At 41.8% G+C, this 18941-nt stretch overlaps 1 protein-coding gene across 4 annotated transcripts; it reads left to right on the forward strand.

The window, feature by feature from the left end:
* Positions 1 to 6648: 6648 nt before the first annotated feature.
* LOC127296554 (transcription factor MYB3R-1) lies at positions 6649 to 18935 on the forward strand. Of its 4 annotated transcripts, none has more exons than XR_007848552.2 (13): positions 6650 to 6852; positions 8812 to 9059; positions 9142 to 9196; positions 9416 to 9473; positions 10625 to 10719; positions 10857 to 10960; positions 11369 to 11497; positions 11753 to 13127; positions 14542 to 14741; positions 16388 to 16466; positions 16586 to 16807; positions 17081 to 17284; positions 18639 to 18931. XR_007848552.2 is itself a non-coding variant. In XM_051326673.2 (13 exons), exons 2-12 carry the CDS (start codon positions 8944 to 8946, stop codon positions 17201 to 17203), a joined length of 2556 nt encoding a protein of 851 aa, XP_051182633.1. In that variant the 5' UTR covers positions 6650 to 6852; positions 8812 to 8943; the 3' UTR covers positions 17204 to 17211; positions 18639 to 18931. The 4 variants fall into 4 exon arrangements, 3 of the variants coding, with proteins under 3 accessions (XP_051182637.1, XP_051182633.1, XP_051182629.1); XM_051326673.2 differs by having other exon boundaries at positions 17081 to 17211; XM_051326677.2 differs by lacking the exon at positions 17081 to 17284 and having other exon boundaries at positions 6649 to 6852; positions 18639 to 18935.
* The last annotated feature ends 6 nt before the right edge of the window (positions 18936 to 18941 follow it).

Genomic DNA, 18941 nt, shown 5'->3' on the forward strand with positions numbered 1-18941 from the left:
TGCATTATGCTTCATGAATTTATTTATGTACAAGATTCCTTTTCATAGGAAGTGGGTTAGACTTAAAAGTGTTTCTAATTTGCTTCTTGATGCTCTCTTTTGCTTCAACTCTTCTTTCTTGGGAGTGCATCATTAAAATTGCTGAGCCCATCTTAATGGCTATAAAGAAAGAACTTCTTGGGAGATAACCCATGTGTTTATTTTACTACAGTACTTTTGTTTTATATTTGTGTCTTGAAAGTTGTTACTACTGTAGCAACCTCTCCTTATCTTTATTTTATTGCATTGTTGTGCCAAGTAAAGTCTTTGATAGTAATGTTGATACTAGATTTGGATTACTGCGCAGAAACAGATTTCTGTCTGTCACAAATTTTGGCAGGGTTCTCTGTAGGTAACTCATAAAAATCTGCCAATTTACGTGCGTGATCCTCAGATATGTACGCAACTTTCATTCAATTTGAGCATTTTCATCTGAGCAAGTCCAGTGCCTGTAAAAAATTCGTCTTTACGAACTGTTCTGTTCTGACAGATTCTGCCTTTTATTTCGCATTGCCTCTTTTGCTGTGTTGGATGGATTTCTTTGTTCCATTGACTTCCAGTATCTTTGGGCAATGTCCAGAAGTGTTAAGAATGATTGTGTTACCTATGAACATGTGAATTTTCAATTATGCACTAACCCTCTAATGAGTTTGTTTCGAGTTTGGTGTGGAGGAAGTTTTCAAGGGTCAAGAGAGGAGGATGATATAATGTGATCAAGAAGAGTGAAAAGTCTAAGCTTGGGGATGCCCCCGTGGTTCATCTCTGCATATTTCAAGAAGGCTCAAGCATCTAAGCTTGGGGATGCCCAAGGCATCCCCTTCCTCATCAACAATTTATCAGGTTTCTTCTCTTGAAACTATATTTTTATTCGGTCACATCTTATGTACTTTACTTGGAGCGTCTGTTTGTTTTTGTTTTGTTTGAATAAATTCATGCTTGTGTGGGAGAGAGACACGCTCCGCTGTTGCGTATGAACACATGTGTTCTTAGTTCTATCTTAATGTTCATGGCGAAGGTTGAAACCGCTTCGTTAATTGCTATTTGGTTGGAAACAGAAAATGCTGCATGTGGTAATTGGTATAATGTCTTGAATAATTTGATACTTGGCAATTGTTGTGCTCATATAGATCATGTTTAAGCTCTTGCATCATGTACTTTGCACCTATTAATGAAGAACTACATAGAGCTTGTTAAAATTTGGTTTGCATGACTGGTCTCTCTAAGTCTAGATATTTTCTAGTTAAGGTGTTTGAACAACAAGGAAGACGATGTAAAGTCTTATAATGCTTACAATATGTTCATATGTGAGTCTTGCTGCACCGTTTTATACTTGAGTTTGCTTCAAACAACCTTGCTAGCCTAGCCTTGTATTGAGAGGGAATTCTTCTCGTGCATCCAAATCCTTGAGCCAAAAACTATGCCATTTGTGTCCACCATACCTACCTACTACATGGTATTTCTCTGCCATTCCAAGCAAATACTTCATGTGCTACCTTTAAACAATTCAAAATCTATTATCTCTTATTTGTGTCAATGTTTTATAGCTCATGAGGAAGTATGTGGTGTTTTATCTTTCGATCTTGTCATTTACTTCTGACAGACTTTCACAATGGACTAGTGGCTTCATCCGCTTATCCAATAACTTTGCAAAAAGAGCTGGCAATGGGGTTCCCAGCCCCTATTAATTAACTTGCATTAATAATTTTCTTCACATGTTTTGCTCTGATTCATCAATAAGCAACTTAATTTTGCAAATAGACATTCCTTCATGGTATGTGATTGTTGGAAGGCACCCGAGGATTCGGTTAGCCATGGCTTGTGAAAGCAAAAGGTTGGAAGGAGTGTCATCCATAAATAAAATAAAAAACTAAACTAAAGTACATGTGTAAACAAAAGAGAAGAGGGATGATCTACCTTGCTGGTAGAGATAACGTCCTTCATGGGAGCCGCTCTTGAAAGTCTGGTTGATAAGGTAGTTAGAGTACCCATTACCATTCGTTGACAACAACAAACACCTCTCAAAACTTTATTTGTATGCTCTCTATATGATTTCAAAACTTAAAAAGCTCTAGCACATGATTTAATCCATGCTTCCCTCTGCGAAGGGCCTTTCTTTTACTTTATGTTGAGTCAGTTTACCTACTTCTTTCTATCTTAGAAGCAAACACTTGTGTCAACTGTGTGCATTGATTCTTACATGTTTACCTATTGCACTTGTTATATTACTTTATGTTGACAATTATCCATGAGATATACATGTTACAAGTTGAAAGCAATTGCTGAAACTTAATCATCCTTTGTGTTGCTTCAATGCCATCTACTTTGAACCTATTGCTTTATGAGTAACTCTTATGCAAGTCCTATTGATGCTTGTCTTGAAAGTATTATTCATGAAAAGTCTTTGCTATATGATTCATTTGTTTACTCATTGTCTTCATCATTGCTTCGAATCGTTGCATTCATGTCATATGCTTTACAATAGTATGATCAAGATTATGTAAGTAGCATGTCACTACAGAAATTATTCTTTTTATCGTTTACCTACTCGAGGGCGAGTAGGAACTAAGCTTGGGGATGCTTGATACGTCTCAAACGTATCTATAATTTCTTATGTTCCATGCTTGTTTTATGACAATACCTACATGTTTTGTTCACACTTTATATCGTTTTGATGCGTTTTCCGGAACTAACCTATTGACGAGATGCCGAAGTGCCGCTTCTGTTTTCTGCTGTTTTTGGTTTCAGAAATCCTAGTAAGGAAATATTCTCGGAATTGGACGAAATCAACGCCCAGCATCTTATAATTGCACGAAGCTTCCAGAACACCGGAGAGGCGCCAGAGGAGAGCCACATGCCCACCACACATGGTGGCGGCGCGGCCCAGGGGGGGCGCCCCCTACTGTGTGGGTCACCCGTAGCCCTTCCGACTCCGACTCTTCGCCTATAAGAAGCTCCCTGACCTAAATCTTCGATACGAAAAAGCCACGGGACGAGAAAAGTTACGCAGCCGCCGCCATCGCGAAGCCAATATTCGGGGGACAGAAGTCTCTGTTCCGGCACGCCGCCGGGACGGGGAAGTGCCCCCGGAAGGCATCTCCATCGACACCACCGCCATCTTCATCACCGCTGCTGTCTCCCATGATGGGGAGGGAGTAGTTCTCCCTCGAGGCTAAGGGCTGTACCGGTAGCTATGTGGTTCATCTCTCTCTCCCATGTGATCTTTATGTGATCATGAGCTTTGTGATCTAGTTGAATATCATCTATGTGCTACTCTAGTGATGTTATTAAAGTAGTCTATTCCTCCTTCATGATGTAATGGTGACAGTGTGTGCATCATGTAGTACTTGGTATAAGCTATGATTGTGATCTCTTGTAGATTATGGAGTTACCTATTACTATGATAGTATTGATGTGATCTATTCCCCCTTTCATAGTGTAATGGTGACAGTGTGTGCGCTATTTTAGTTCTCGGTATAATTGCAATGATATATTATGCACTCTAAGGTTATTTAAATAGAACATCGAATGTTGTGGAGCTTGTTAACTCCGGCATTGAGGTGCTCTTGTAGCCCTACACAATGAATGGTGTTTGTCATCCAACAAGAGAGTATAGAGAAAGTAGTATTTGTTTATTCAGTTATGTGATCAATGTTGAGAGTGTCCACTAGTGAAAGTATGATCCCTAGGCCTTGTTTCCGAATAAGTTACACCACAGAGAATTGCCTCCCACGCCAGCAAGCTATTTTCTGGCACCGTTTTCAACAAGTTCTGCTACATGTTTATTTACTGCATCTTTACTTCCTGCAATATTACCACCATCTATATCACTTGTATTTCACTATCTCTTCGCTGAACTAGTGCACCTATACATCTGACAAGTGTATTATGTGTGTTGGGGACACAAGAGACTTCTTGTATCGTGATTGCAGGGTTGCTTGAGAGGGATATCTTTGACCTCTTCCTCCCTGAGTTCGATAAACCTTGGGTGATCCACTTAAGGGAAACTTGCTGCTGTTCTACAAACCTCTGCTCTTGGAGGCCCAACAATGTCTACAGGAATAGAAGCGTGCGTAGACATCAGCTATTACCACTCATATTCATCCATATTACTTGTATTTCACTATCTCTTCGCCGAACTAGTGCACCTATACATCTGACAAGTGTATTAGGTGTGTTGGGGACACAAGAGACTTCTTGTATCGTAATTGCAGGGTTGCTTGAGAGGGATATCTCTGACCTCTACCTCCCTGATTTCGATAAACCTTGGGTGATTCACTTAAGGAAAACTTGCTGCTGTTCTACAAACCTCTGCTCTTGGAGGCCCAACACTATCTACAAGAATAGAAGCGTGCGTAGACATCAGCCACCTAATACTTGGTTCTTTGAATGAGGGAGGTTCCCTCTTCAATGAGAACAACTTGATCCCAAAACTTTTTGGAGGACTCAAGGTCACTAACTTGATTGTGAAGAGCTAGGTGAAGTACACTTCGTTTCTTGTCACGAGCTGTGGCCTTGAGTTGACGATCATAGAACTCATGTGGACTCTTATTGTCTGGATAGTTGGGCTTGAACGGTGCAGTAGTAAGATAAGACAACACGTACTTAGCTTAGTCCAAGTCGTGTATGTGCTTGATTCCACGAGCAAATATCGATCAACTTCCATCGCACGAGGTCGGTTTGAAGTCGGTTTTTTCTTCCTGGACGGTGGGAATAGACGGACGAGAGAGAGTCAATGAACACAGCGACAAGACCTGGTTCGTAGCTGTGTCGCCTTCCAACCAGAAGCGGTTTTTTTCTTGGAAAATTTTAGCACGTCCGATCTTTCTGACGGACGAAACATCGAAAGGCACTGGGAGGCCCGGTTGCAGATCGGAAGGCACTAGAGTCCCGGTTTTTTAACAGACGGAAATTTATTCTGGTTTTTTTGACCTACCAACATCACCGATCTATAACTTATTAGTAAAGATATATATGTAGATATATAGACAGTGGCGGACGCAGGAAAGAATTGGAGGGGGGGCACATCTCAATTTTTTTTTGCGCACCCCCCAAAATGTGAAAAACCTTTGCATAATGAATAATGAACAATTGTAGTGATGTGAAAAACCCCCTAATTTTTTTTTTCGCACCCCCAAAATGTGAAAAACCTTTGCCTAAAACCATTTTTAACAAAGGCATCTCCTCCGGGACCTCCATTGGCTCTCTCTTTGAACAAGAAACACACAAAGCAAAATGCCGCATCCTTTTCGATACTATATTCTAGCCAATTGTAGTGATGAAACCAAACACAGCTAAAGTGTCGATTTTTGCCCTTCTTTTTTGTTGTTGCGAAAGCATGCTCATATGGTTGGCATGGACCTTTTAGGATATATCCTCTCCGAACATCATCTTGAATATTAACATCATAACTTGATATGGGAATCCTTCCCCCGGATCATGTGGAAAAAAGTGAGCATCAGATGACCTTGCATTTGGTTGTTGGGGTGAAGGTGGGTGTGGTGTTGTATCTTCAATGTCAATCTCACTCCCAATATCGGATTCGACTTCTTCATTGTGTACAATATCAGATTGGACCGGAGATGCAATCTTCTTTGATGCTTGTTTCTGAAAAAGTAACGCAATTTGGCTATTTCTCTTCATTTCTACACAATTGAAATATTTAAACATTACCAATTTAGTAATTTTATGTGTTCTTCTTAAGATACAAACTTACAAAGTAACAGAGAATAGACATACACAGGGACATACATTCATAGTTTCATTCAGAGAAATAGGCAAATAGCTGCAAATCAGAAAATGTTCACAGCTCACCGGCCTCACCCTATCAAGCATCGCTTGTGGCCTCGGCTTGGGAAGATCAAGGGCGGCGCTCGACGTTCGTAGAAGGCGCGACGGCGACCTGGCGGTCATGATCGCAGAGTGCGGCGGCGGGCGGGCGGCGAGCGCCGGCCGGGGCAAAGCATGAGTCCGGGCGGCGGGAGCCGGCCGCCGGCGGCAGCGCGGCGCCGGGCGGAGGCGCGGAGCAGCGGCGGCGGCGGTCGGGGCGTGGCCGCGTGGGGAATCGGGACGGAGGCACGGAGCCAACAGGTCGACAGGAGGACGGACGCTCCAGGCTCCAATTCTTCACTTCTTCACGAGTCAGGACCACGAATCGGGCCTTTTCTCCATGGGCTATTTGTTGGCCGGCAGAATTCTGGGTGGGCCACGGCCCCCCCAGCCCCCCCGCTGCGTCCGCCAATGTATATAGATACATAGAGATAGAGATAGAGATAGAGATAGAGATAGAGATGGAGATAGATGAGTGGGCCGGCAAGACCTAGAAATGGTTCCGTTGCCTATGGTCTAAACTGGTGTAGTGCTCTCAACAAGCCCAAACCAAAACGACCGGCAGAACCGCTGTGTGGAGATTCTGGACGCCCCCGCCCACCGACTATCTCCGGTAGCCAGCCGTTGTATTCAAAACTTGCGGAAGCGGCAGGCTAGCCGTTGAACGAACGGCTCGTATCCCGGTTCTGCCGGTAACCGACATCCTAGCCGTTCGTCTCACTCCTTTCTTTACTGCTCCAGTCTGTGGTCCCCACCCCGTCGTCTTCCAAAACATAATTAAAATCTCCCAAGCACAGAGAGAAGGGCTTATTTTTATCCTGATAAAGAAAAAAGGAGGAAACTTTTCCCTTTTGCGCTCCTCCGGCGATTGGGGATTCGGGATTTCGGGTGGCGGAGGCGGCACGGCAGGAAGGGCCCGGTGCGGCGCGGATCGACCGCCACTGAGCAGAGCTTAGGCGGACGCGCCGCGTCCGATCCGCCGGAGAGGTGAGCTTTCTTGGGTTTACCGGAGTAGAGATTCCCCGTCTATCTTGTTTGCCAAGGAACGGTAGAAATCGGCGTTTGCTTTTCCGGCGCCGGCCGGCCCTCCGGAGATGCAGATGGCATCCGCCCGCTAGGTGGGACGGGGATTTGCCGGATCTTGGCGTTTCCTGCAAAGTATTTTCTGTGGATTTTTGCACATCAAGAAAATAAAATGTTTGCTTCTGCCTGAGGCGTGGATCAAAAGCATGTTGGTGGTGCTGGGAGCCTGCCTGCAAGGTGTTTCTTGGGGGTGGGCAATGTGAGATTCATTGGATCGAAAACATGTTGCTTTCAAAGGGCTGTATGTGCTTTGCATCTGACGGAGGTATCAGTTTAACGGGCGCCCCAGTTTAACAGTTCATGCGATCCTGGTGTCTTCTGTTGCTCCATCAGTGCTTTCTCCAGTTCATCTCATCCCAGGTTCATCCAGGTTGGATTGCCAAGGTCAGGCATAGTGGTGCATTCAGATAGGGCACTAGATATTAAGCCATTGCCTGGAAACATCACTCAAGTCATTAACCTTTAGACCAAAGAAACTGGCAAAATTTGCCCAAACATATCTTGCCACAACACATTCAAAGAACAGATGATATCTAGATTCAAGTTCTTTGCACAACATACACACTTTAGAGGTTTCTTCATATTCCTTTTGCTCAGATTATTTTCGAGAAAACGCAATAGACTATTGTGTTTCATTGCATTGAAAAGGCAGAGTTCAGATTTACAATCCTCCTAAGAGGTCACAGGCGAACCGAAAAGAAAACACATATCACTGGACATCCCAGGTTGTTGGCCACACATCCCTTAGGCCTCATCCTTGATCTTGTCAAGCAAGCTTTGCATGGAGGGTTTCGCCCTATCGAAGACGCAGCTGTGCTTCCAGATCATCCAGGGGGTCAACAGGGTGATGGTGGCGAGTCCCTTGCGCATCGGCTTCAGCAGGTCTCTGTGCGGAGTCCAGCACCGGTCCTGTGCTGCAAGCCAATGGTGAAATTTGATGCGCGGCGGCGCCCAAGTCTTCCCAATTAGTTTGTAGCTCTGGGAGAGAAGCGAGCCATGGAACAGGGCCCTGCGCGGAGTAGACACCGTTTGGAGACCACTTCCAAATGAGGCGGTCGCTGTCGGTGGTGAGCTCTGTGTGGGCGATGGCTTGCCAGAGGCAGAGGTATTGGCCGACCTCGTGCACGCCCAACACACCGTGGATGTCTCTGGCCCAGCTGTTTGTCTCGAGCCCGGCTGCCACTGTCGTGGTATTGCGTCGCCGCTTGGGGATGCAATCGTATAGCTGCGGCGCAAACTCGCGGACGGCGTGCCCCCCGATCCACCGGTCCTCCCAGAATAGTAATCAATTTATTTGAGCAAATAGCCACAAGGAAATGTTAATCTTGTGGGGCGCTCTATCGCCTAAGCATCGCTTAAGCTTCCTAAGGCGGATGCCTTAAAACCATGGTCGCATGTCTGTCCAAGTGGCCCTTAGTTCAAAATCCACTTGTTAGGTGTATCAGTACATTACATATACTATAGTATGGGCCTATGGGCCAAAACTCACACAGACCATACACATACGAGCATCAGGTTTCATGTGGTCAAGCAGTGATGTCTCATGATGGGGGGTTTTGGTAGCAACAAGGGTCATGAAGCCGTGGTATATGGCACTAGTGGTGGAGTCATAGTATGGCCACGCCTGGGGGGTTTGGCTGGTATGCTTGTGAAATGTTCGTGACTGGTATCCACCCTTTCTACCTTTTATTTCATTCGTGAAATGTTCGTACATGGTGGTTATTTTAAATTGCATATCTACCTTTTGGTGAAATGGTGATTCTGCACCATATCCTGCAAGTTATATGCTCCTTTTCCTTACGGCTGTTGCCATTGCTATTTCCTGAAGTTATTTTAATTTTTTTTTTGTCTTTCCCTTGGCAGTCTATGACCTACTCTCCTTCTGCAACGCAACTTCGTGAAGGACATACTGGGGGTTTGACATTATAATGATTCTTAGACCCTTCCCTGGCTTCTACTACAGAGTGGAAATTGAATTTTTAGTGTTCACTCATAATGACAAGTGACAAAGGAAGGACTTCAAAGAAGGCTGCTGAGGCTTCACCCTCTGCTTTGGCTGTGCCTGATGGAGGAGCCAGCAGTGGACGGAAGAAGGGACGGCTGCCCAATGGGTAAAATTTTATCAAATTAGAACCATGTACCAGACTTTGAATTATAGATGTAACTTTATGGATCTGATTATTTGTACTTTAGGAGGACAACAGGTCCAGCAAGGCGCTCAACCAAAGGGAATTGGACCCTGGAAGAGGTAAACTGTCCAAACTCAATTTTGTGTAATTTTACTGAAAGACCTTTCTTTTCGGAGGGCATAGGTTCTATTCTTGTAACATATTTGATAATTGTGAAGACATTTAATCAATAAACAGTGCATAGGAATGTATAACAGATATGAATAGTACTGAATTTGTTGCCTCTAAAGCAAGTGCACTCTTGTTGTCTGATTTTTCTATGTGCTACTCAAATGTAGGATGATATACTTCGGAAGGCTGTTGAAATCCACAAAGGAAAAAACTGGAAAAAAATAGGTACTTTTGTTAACCCGACATAACAGCACGAAAGTTGTTGGTCATTGTATTTGCTGCTACTATTACATTGCTTTAATCTCTGCCACTGTACAACTTGAAATTCCTCTCCCAATGTTTGTTTTATGGTTTGTTGATTTTTGTTCCAAGTATCCAGTTAAAAGGACTATCTGAAATGAGGCGATACAATGTACCCCCTCTGGGGTTGCATAAGAGTTGCCGCTTAGGACAGTTACACCCTGTCCAAAACACAACTTAACCACTAATCTCTGTCGTAATTATCCATAGAACCCCAAAACATTAAGTACTTTTCAAGACAAATTTGTACATACGATTACAAGTATCTAACGAAATATTATTGAACACATCGGAAGTCAAAGTTCCAAAAGTTCACATTCTCTATCAGAAACGACAACCTTTAGGGAACCGTAGGAATTGTATGTATATCACATAAGGACGGGATAAAAGGATGCTCGAACACCACCAAGATGAAGCCAACTCAATCTGCACATATAGCCTAAATGGATGCCTTTTTTATATATCTTCTGAATTGATCGATGCCTAACTAATGCACATATATCATGTTATTACCAAGGGCTAACGATAAATATGCCCCTCTTGGATAATGCGTGTGTTTTTCTTATTTTGCACACTCTCGAGAAAAATATTGTCAATGCTATTCTCAACTTCCATAATATGCACTCCATCTTACAACCGATCTAATACAAGAGATTGCTCAGTATTCTGTAGATATGATGGCATATCATTTTAGATATTGCCAACTAGAGTAAAATGTGAAAAGATGTGATAAAACATACCTTGGGCAGTAAAACAAAAGATTCAACAGTTATTTAACAGTGATGTACACCTACTTTCCTTTTGTTAGATGATTAGTGAGCAGTTCCTAAAAGTGCTGCTACGCCTACTTGTTGTGACATGATGCATGTATATGTTTTTTAACAAACAAGTATCTAAATTCTAAATTCAAGCACCCATATCTGCACGTACATTTTACTTGTCCCTTGGACTTCATTACAGTTAGACTTAATGTTCATTGCTCTTCTTGCATGAGTTTTTCTCCCTGCCTGTTAATGAGAATTTTTGTTGTATCTGTCATAATATGATGCTTGACAAACTACCTGTTTTTCGTCCAGCTGAGTGTTTTCCTGATAGGACCGACGTTCAATGCTTGCATAGGTGGCAGAAGGTTTTGAATCCTGAGCTAGTCAAAGGGCCATGGTCTAAAGAAGTAAGATCTATAGTTTAATGGCTTTCATTTGTATGTATATCATTTTCTAGAAAAATTAATTGTTCAATCCCCGGATTATAATGAACTACATCACACGTCAGTATGCCACATTATTCCTTTCATTTTCCTTTTTCCAGGAAGATGACATTATTATTAAGATGGTAAAGGAATATGGACCCACAAAATGGTCAGCCATTTCCCAAGCTTTGCCAGGACGCATTGGAAAGCAATGCCGTGAAAGGTATGTCACGTTAAGTATCGATAATATCAACTCCCAAGTCCAAGGTATATACTACTGGTAGTATCAGTAGTATATTTGAAGTATAGTCCGCTTATAGTGGGAAGCTCAGCTGAATTATTGTGCCATCCATGGAAGCATATGTTTTAATTTACACCACAAAGCAGCCTATGGTTCTATATATACTACCCATTCTACCAGTTATCCGTGATACTGGATTACTCAAGGTGTTCTCTTGGTCGGTTACTCCAAATCATCACATGGTGATTGTTTCTAGAATTGTTTTGTTTTAGCATGCATTCCTTTATAGGGACATTTGTAGTGCAAAGTAATAGTGTGGTGTAATTTTGCAAATCACTTCAAACTGAACACCAAAAAATCATGTGTTCCTGATCAGATATCTGCATGTAGGTGGTACAATCACCTTAATCCTGGGATAAATAAAGATGCATGGACACAAGAAGAGGAGATAAGACTCATTCAAGCTCATCAAGTCTATGGAAACAAATGGGCTGAACTGTCAAAATATCTACCAGGAAGGTAGCAATTTTACCATCTGCTTGTGAAATTAGAATTTGACTAGTTGTGCTTTTCTAAAAAGAAATGGTAGTAAATGATATCAATAGAAAAAACTGAATGCTTTATGGAATGGTAATAGTAATTTATTTCCAGTTAGAGTTATGTTCTTACAATTAAAAACCTAATGCTGTTCTATGTCTAATATACTTGTATACAAGTAAAAAAGTGCATCATTACAAAGATAGTTGAACTAGTGTTCTAATATCTCCCTATCAGGACGGACAATGCAATAAAAAATCATTGGCACAGCTCAGTGAAGAAGAAATTTGAATCATATAGAGCAGAAGGTTTACTGGCTCAGTTTCAGGGCCTACAAGCTGTTGTATATCCTACAGGGAGCCTAAATGTTGATTCGTCATCTACAGTAACCCAGCAAAGTGAAGGTAGCGGTTTGAATGTTATTCGGGAGGTAGAAGATTCCTCCGAGTTTAGTCAATCAGCATTTGCCAATGTTTCTTGTTCTCAAGTGGAGCAAGTTGATGAGGCTATGGGCTATCATGCCCTAGTGCATTTCAATGATGAAGGAGCACATGAATCTTACTCTTCATGTCAGGACACATGCTATAATAACGCCAATAGTGATGCTTCTGCTTTACCAGAGACTCACCACTTGCTATCTTTCTCTGAAAATGATCTAGATAAACACTTGCAGCAAGAATTTTCTCAAGCCGACTTTGATCCTCAGTCCGAACTGTGGCAGGATATTTCTTTTCAGAATCTTCTTAATGCACCAGATTCCGTCAATGCCGATTCTTTCTTGAGTTCAAATTACCAGCACAGTGCATATTCATCTGAAGTTGCAAACAATTTTGAAGAACCACTTTATCCATTGCAGACACTGAACTCATCAGGCATAGCAGGCGCCGTGCATCATCAGAGTTCTGATACATCATTAGCACCATCCTTTATTTGTTCAGGCAGTGAAAACGAGACTGTTTCCTGTGATCCGCCTATGGTACCAGAATCGAGAAAGCAACAGCTGACAAGTGTTGAAGAGTCATGTTTGGAACCTACAACCATGGGGAGAGAAGCATCACCAATCCATAGTGAATCTGTGATAGACAAAAAGCAGCATCCAGAATGCTATGAACCTCTTTGCTTCTCAGGTGTTGAAGTTCCATTTGTCAGCTGTGAGCTCGTAAGCTCCAGTGACCTCCCAGAATATAGTCCTTTTGGCATTCGAGAGTTGATGAGGTCATCCATGAACATCTCCACTCCACTAAGGTTATGGGGCTCTCCTACTCGTGATGGGAGTCCTGATGATGTGCGGAAAAGTGCTGCCACAAGCTTTATATGCACACAGTCAATAATGAAGAAGCGGCAGAGAGAGCTCCCTTCACCTATTCCAGATGTAAGGCGTGCAAAGAAAATGGATACTGAAAAGGATTGTGGTAAGTCAGCCATGCCATTCACAAGAACTGAGATATCTTGTGTAGATGCCACTGGAGATGAATCACTTGATTTGTTTTCTCATGAAAATGAGGAAAATTCCAAAGAAGCCACTTATCAGGGTAAAACTGAAGAAAATGGAAAGAGAAATAATTTGGAGAAAGGGGAGGTATGTTCAGTGAGGGATGCCACCAACAATGTAGTAAGTGTTCTCATACAACTATTTTTCTTATATATTTCATTCCATAATATTCCAACAAAGAACATTGCCAATCAATCATTGTGTGTAGCACACAGTGGGAAAATTCCCTTTGTCTGAAATACTGGTCAACATGGAAATACATAGCTGGCATGACATGTGCTCTGGTAAGATGTTAACTCTTATGGGGTAGCATGGCCACTTGGAGCTAGGCCATGTGGGCCTGGATCCGCCGCCATCGTTCATAGCTGTCCTGGTTGGTCTGATGTGGTTGTATCTCCCACCCTAACGGTGTGAGCCCTTGGATGCCGGGGCGGCGGCCCTGGAAGGTGGACTGCACGGTTGGCTCTCCGACGAGCGACGTTGCGGTGGTGATGGTTTGTTTCTTTGGCTATGTGGGTGGCGAGGAGTGAACATCAGGGGATCCAGGGGTCGGCAGTGGAGGCTCCTAGAGCATGACTTGGAGGCCTGGTTTGTTGATGGTGGGTTGACCATGGTACCTCGGTGTGGTGTGGTTGTGATTTCGGGCGAAAGCCCAGCGCTTCGGCGCCAGCAGCGGCAGCATCTGTGGGCGTCGTGTCCCTCTTGGGGCCGCTGTTGCGGTTACCTCCCTGCCAAAGCTCCGGGTGAAAACCCTTGACTGTTTACGTTCGGTCATGGCTCGCCGTCATTGGCGAGCAAGCTTAGATCCTATCTCGAAGACCTTTGGTGCTGGCGTGGGGCGGTCTCGGTCTTCTATCTTCTACACGTGACTGAGTTGCCACCACTCTCGGTTCTCACGGTCTGCTGGCAGGATCGGCGCTCCATGGCCCGGAGCGAGAGGACAGGCGGTCCTCTTTGGCGACAGCTTGGTTGGTGTAGTGCAACAATGTCCGGTGGTTTCACAAGAAGGCGCAGTGTCACCTCTAATAAGTAGTCGGGGCGCTTCTTGTGGGGTGTAGCTACTCCTATGTTTCTTGTTTTATTTGTTCTTTGCTTTGTAAGAGGGTTCCCTCATCACTTTGTATCGGTTTGGCTGTGTGGCTTTATTTACAAAGTGGGGTGAAAGCCTATTTCAAGGAGCATGGCCAGTTAGCCAAATAATTAAGCAATTGGCAATAATTTCAAGACTAATGCAAAGCTGTTAAATTTAAATGAGGCATGCTTGTGGGGTGTAGCTACTCCTATGTTTTTTGTTTTATTTGTGCTTTGCTTTGTAAGAGGGTTCCCTCATTACTTTGTATCGGTTTGGCCATGTGGCTTTATTTATAAAGCGGGGAGAAAGCATATTTCAAGGAGCATGGCCAGTTAGCCCAATAATGAAGCATTTGGCAATAAATTTCAAGACTAATGCAAAGCTGTTAAATTTAAATGAGTAGCATGCTTATACAATGTTGTCTTTGCCTGGTCTTGTTCTTACCAATTTGGTTTAATGCAGGTGTCCTCGGGGTTTCTAACAGAGAGCAACGCCAATAGCTTCACTACACCTAAGAATGGCCCCAATCCAGAAAGTCGGAAGCTAAATACCACTGCAAAATCTTTTTCTAAAGACATAATATCTTCTCGATCAAAACCAGCAGAACTTCTTGTTGAAAAATCTTCAGCGTGTATCAATGCTGATTATGAGTATGTAAACATGTAAGGTTTACTCTCTCATATTTTCTGCCTAAGCAATTCTTTTGTTTGATTGGCATATGAAATTGTAGAGATCTGTATAGTGATGCTTTTGCATCGTTTTTATCTGCTCCCTCCGCCCGGGTTTATTAGTTCCACAAGTAAAGTGTGGTATATTATAAAATTCCCCCATGTATCCCTAGGTTGTGAATTTGACCTATATAATATAAATTCTATAACACACAAATTATACAGGTTGTGAATTTGACCTATATAATATAAATTCTATAACACAAAAATTATACCATTAGAAAGTGTAACACCTAAAGTTTCTAATGAAATATTTTTTTGTAATACATAACTCATATTAAGTTTGTCAAATTGATGAGCCAGCCCAGCTTTTTTCTATGCTCTGATTTCTGAGGCCTGGTTTAGCTTGGATGCCCCTTTATTTAAATTGAATTTCTTTTTTCCAAAATATAATTTACCAAATTTTTCATGACTCTGAGGTTCAACCCAATTCATCTTTTATTTCTTTTTCCTTCCGATAATGGTATAATTTTTGCACATGTCTTTTATTAAGTTTGTCAAATTGATGACTTAGGGGTATGCGTAAGTCTAATAAACCGAGACGGAGGTAGTAACTGAGAGTTCATGCCGGGAACACATGTGCAAACCATAGCTTAAATATTTTCTACTGTATTCTCTTTTTTCAAAGAACATTTGGTGTGGATACGAAAAAAAAAAACCTTTATTTTTTGTTACACTCCTATCCCATGTTTACCTGATATAAGTTGTATCTGAAAATTTATAAATCTGTCCTTTATAATAGCTTCAGTTGGGTAATTTGGAGAATAATGCACACATATTTGTAATAAACACAGAATAATGCACTATTGCAGAGGGTAATATGTGGAAGTTAAAAGATTTGTTACTGTTGTTTTCTTTTGAATTTATCATCAGTCATGATCTTATATTTATACATTCCCAAACATATGTGAAATTATATTGCAAGGGAGACTACATTGAGAATAATGCGACACATATTTGTAATAAACACAGAATAATGCACCTATTGCAGGGGGGGTATGTGGAAGTTAAAATGCTTGTTACTGTTGTTTTCTTTTGAATTTATCATCAGTCGTGATCTTATATTTATACATTCGAAAACATGTGTGAACTTATATTGCGAGGGAGTCTAGATTGAGAACTAAATTTTCATTTAATGACTAACCTATTTTGTGTTGATTTGATCTTCAAACAAAATTGGTTTCCATGATGTGCAGGATATGTGGTGGCTGCCTGGCTTGTATATTTCCAATCATCTTATGACCGTTAACATATTTTTATCTGAATTGAGCTCAAGTGAAATGCCATTTGGGCTTTACAGTAGCTTTTCTTAGTGAACTTTCCCGCAATGTTCACTGTTAAGTTGAATAACAATCTTAGCTTTTCATAGTGAACTTTCCCGCATTGTTCACTGTTAAGTTGAATAACAATCTTCTTTTTGGTTATAACCATACCTCTGTGTATACTTTTATAAGTTACTATTTACCTTGTGCTGTGGCCTCATTAATAGAATAAAACGATTTTTTCGTTGTTGGTACTCTAATAATGTGAGTGAAGACCCTACATAATTAAAATCATAACTCCGAACTGCTTTGTTGCAGATTGGCTGATACCCCAGGAATCAAAAGAGGGTTAGAATCTCCTTCTGCGTGGAAGTCCCCTTTGTTCAAAAACTTTCAGGTAGTTTGCTTGCATTAGTGCTTCGCAGAGGCAAAGCTATAATTGCATTGTCAATAAATACCTTGCTGTTTGGAGTAATACATGTGTTCTTGAAAGTAGCTGCTATTTTATTCTTCCAGGATGTATTCTTCATGAGCCCAGCAAGCACAACTTTTGATGCTCTAGGATTGGTGAAGCAAATAAATGAACGGAATGCTCCTGCTTTGGAGGAAACCCATGAGCTCCTAGCAAGTGGGACCTTACAAAACCAATGCAGCGAGGAAGACTCTGATAAGGAAAACATAGACCATATTATTATCAAAAAGGAACATGTAACAACCAACCAGCCATCCAAAGTCATGGTACGTAAACTTCACTGGTGCCTAATTATGAATACTATTACTGACGATTACAATTGATCATGTTCAGTTCTGCGATAATTATAGGTTTTGTGAAAATTCTGTTGCTTATGTTAAATTCCTATGATGTTTCCTGAAATTGATTCTTCAGAAACTGTAGTGGTGTGACCACATCAGTCAAAATGAAATAGACTGCCACATAGTGTGAACCAGCACAACTTTTGGTTCAGTTCACAAATCATGTTTACTAATTAAGAGCATAACTTAATTCTGCAGTCCGAGGCAAGGATTCTTGATTTTAACGAGTGCACAACACCTGTGAAGAAGAAAGAAGATAACAGATGTCGCACTTTAGGAAGATCTCCAACTTCCTCTTATCTCTTGAAGAATGTGCGCTAAAGTTTTGGGCAAGTGTCTCTTTGAAATGCTTTTCTGATGCACAATCAGAATGTACATACATGCCTGTAGTTCCTATTAAATGTATGCATTTTTCTTCTTCTTTTAGCTATATACACATTGCTCTTATTAATTGTATGTCATCATATGTCTGCTGTGTTGAAACTTAGTCATGCTTCTCGCGGAAAAAGAAGACTTAACGTTATGGTATTAAAATCAAGCTTTTTGTTTATCAAGTGTTAATAATGTTCATAAAATGCCATAGAAAAATGCCAGTAAGTGACAAAGATGTATTTCAAACCCTGAGTTCCTCAGTGAAGATGAGACCTATCCCTCTGCGACTAATTCTTTCTCTAAGAGAAATAGATGTAGCATGAGCTGCGCGCTGCCCGCTGCCCGCGACCCCTAGCTTGTCCCCTGAAGTTTCTTAGCAATAAAATGTCGCAGGGTCACGTCAGTCATGTCCAAATTTTGAAAATGTTTAGGAAAGTTTCATGGGGCGGAGGGGAGTACTACCTCTGTTTTCAAAATATAAGCCTTTTTAGAATGTTAAATTAATTTTCAGAACGGGGTATTTCAGAACGGTCATGGGGCGGAGGGGAGTACTACCACCTGGTCAGCTTTTTAGAATGTCAAAAAAAAGTTATATTTCAGAACGGGGTAATATTATACTACATCTGTCCATATAAGGATGTCTTAGATTTGGTATGTAGATACTATATATAATTCGTGGTAGACTAGCTTTGATGAATTCTACTGTCAAACTTAGTAAGAGGAACCAGAGGGGAAAGTTGGTGTGCTTGACCGGGATTAGACCATTCTTGCTAAATCACTTAGTAAGAGGAACCAGATGGGAAAGTTGGTGTGCTTGACTGGGATTAGACCATTCTTGCCGAATCTCTAAAATATATATATTCACAAAAAGGACTACACGAGATCTGTAGAGAATCTAGCGCCGAATCTCTGAAATGTATTCACAAAAAAGACTACACGAGATCTGTAGAGAATCTAGCGAGCCACTGGTTTCTCTGATCAAAACTGCAGGTCAAATTGGTTTTCATTTGAAAATTAGACATAGGTCAGACGTTGTTTGAATTGTTTTCTGAAGACATGAGTACTCAACTGACCAATTAAGCCCTAATTATATAGTTATAGATACTTGAATTACACACGTTTCAAGCTTATAAGCTGACCAGGACAACCAACAGAGCTATTCTTTCTTCATGCATTGATTGCCTTCTCAGCTACACTTACACACGTATTACCTCGTCAACTGTCTTATCATTCCAGTAGCCTCAACTATCCGTTACATCTGCCCAAATTTCTTGATGTTCTTTTCCACACTGTCAACGACAAGTACAGTGTTGGAGCAGAAGTTCCAACAACCTGGCATGAAGCTTAACTAAAGTGTTGCATACCATTCAAATGTTTGCTGCAGGAGGCTGGCTGAAGGAAGCTCTCACGAAGGTGGTACGCCACAATGGCGATGGCGGCACCGCCAGGGTCGCTGTAGGCCTGGTCCCATGGCACGGAACCAAAGCTTCTGAATAGGATATCAGTTCTGACCATATCAGGAAGGCGAGAAGGAGGCAGGAATGAGACTCTGTTTCGTGGCAGTGGCGGCGTCTATGTTTTTCTTTCTCTAGTCTATTCTGTATCACGACTGAAGAGATATCATGGCATATGTCTATGTAGTTCTGGGATTCGTTAGAAGTATAGCCTAGTCCTCTCGATGGTAGTT

The sequence above is a fragment of the Lolium perenne genome, chromosome 1 (genome assembly GCF_019359855.2).
Source record: "Lolium perenne isolate Kyuss_39 chromosome 1, Kyuss_2.0, whole genome shotgun sequence".
Lineage (NCBI taxonomy): Eukaryota > Viridiplantae > Streptophyta > Magnoliopsida > Poales > Poaceae > Lolium > Lolium perenne.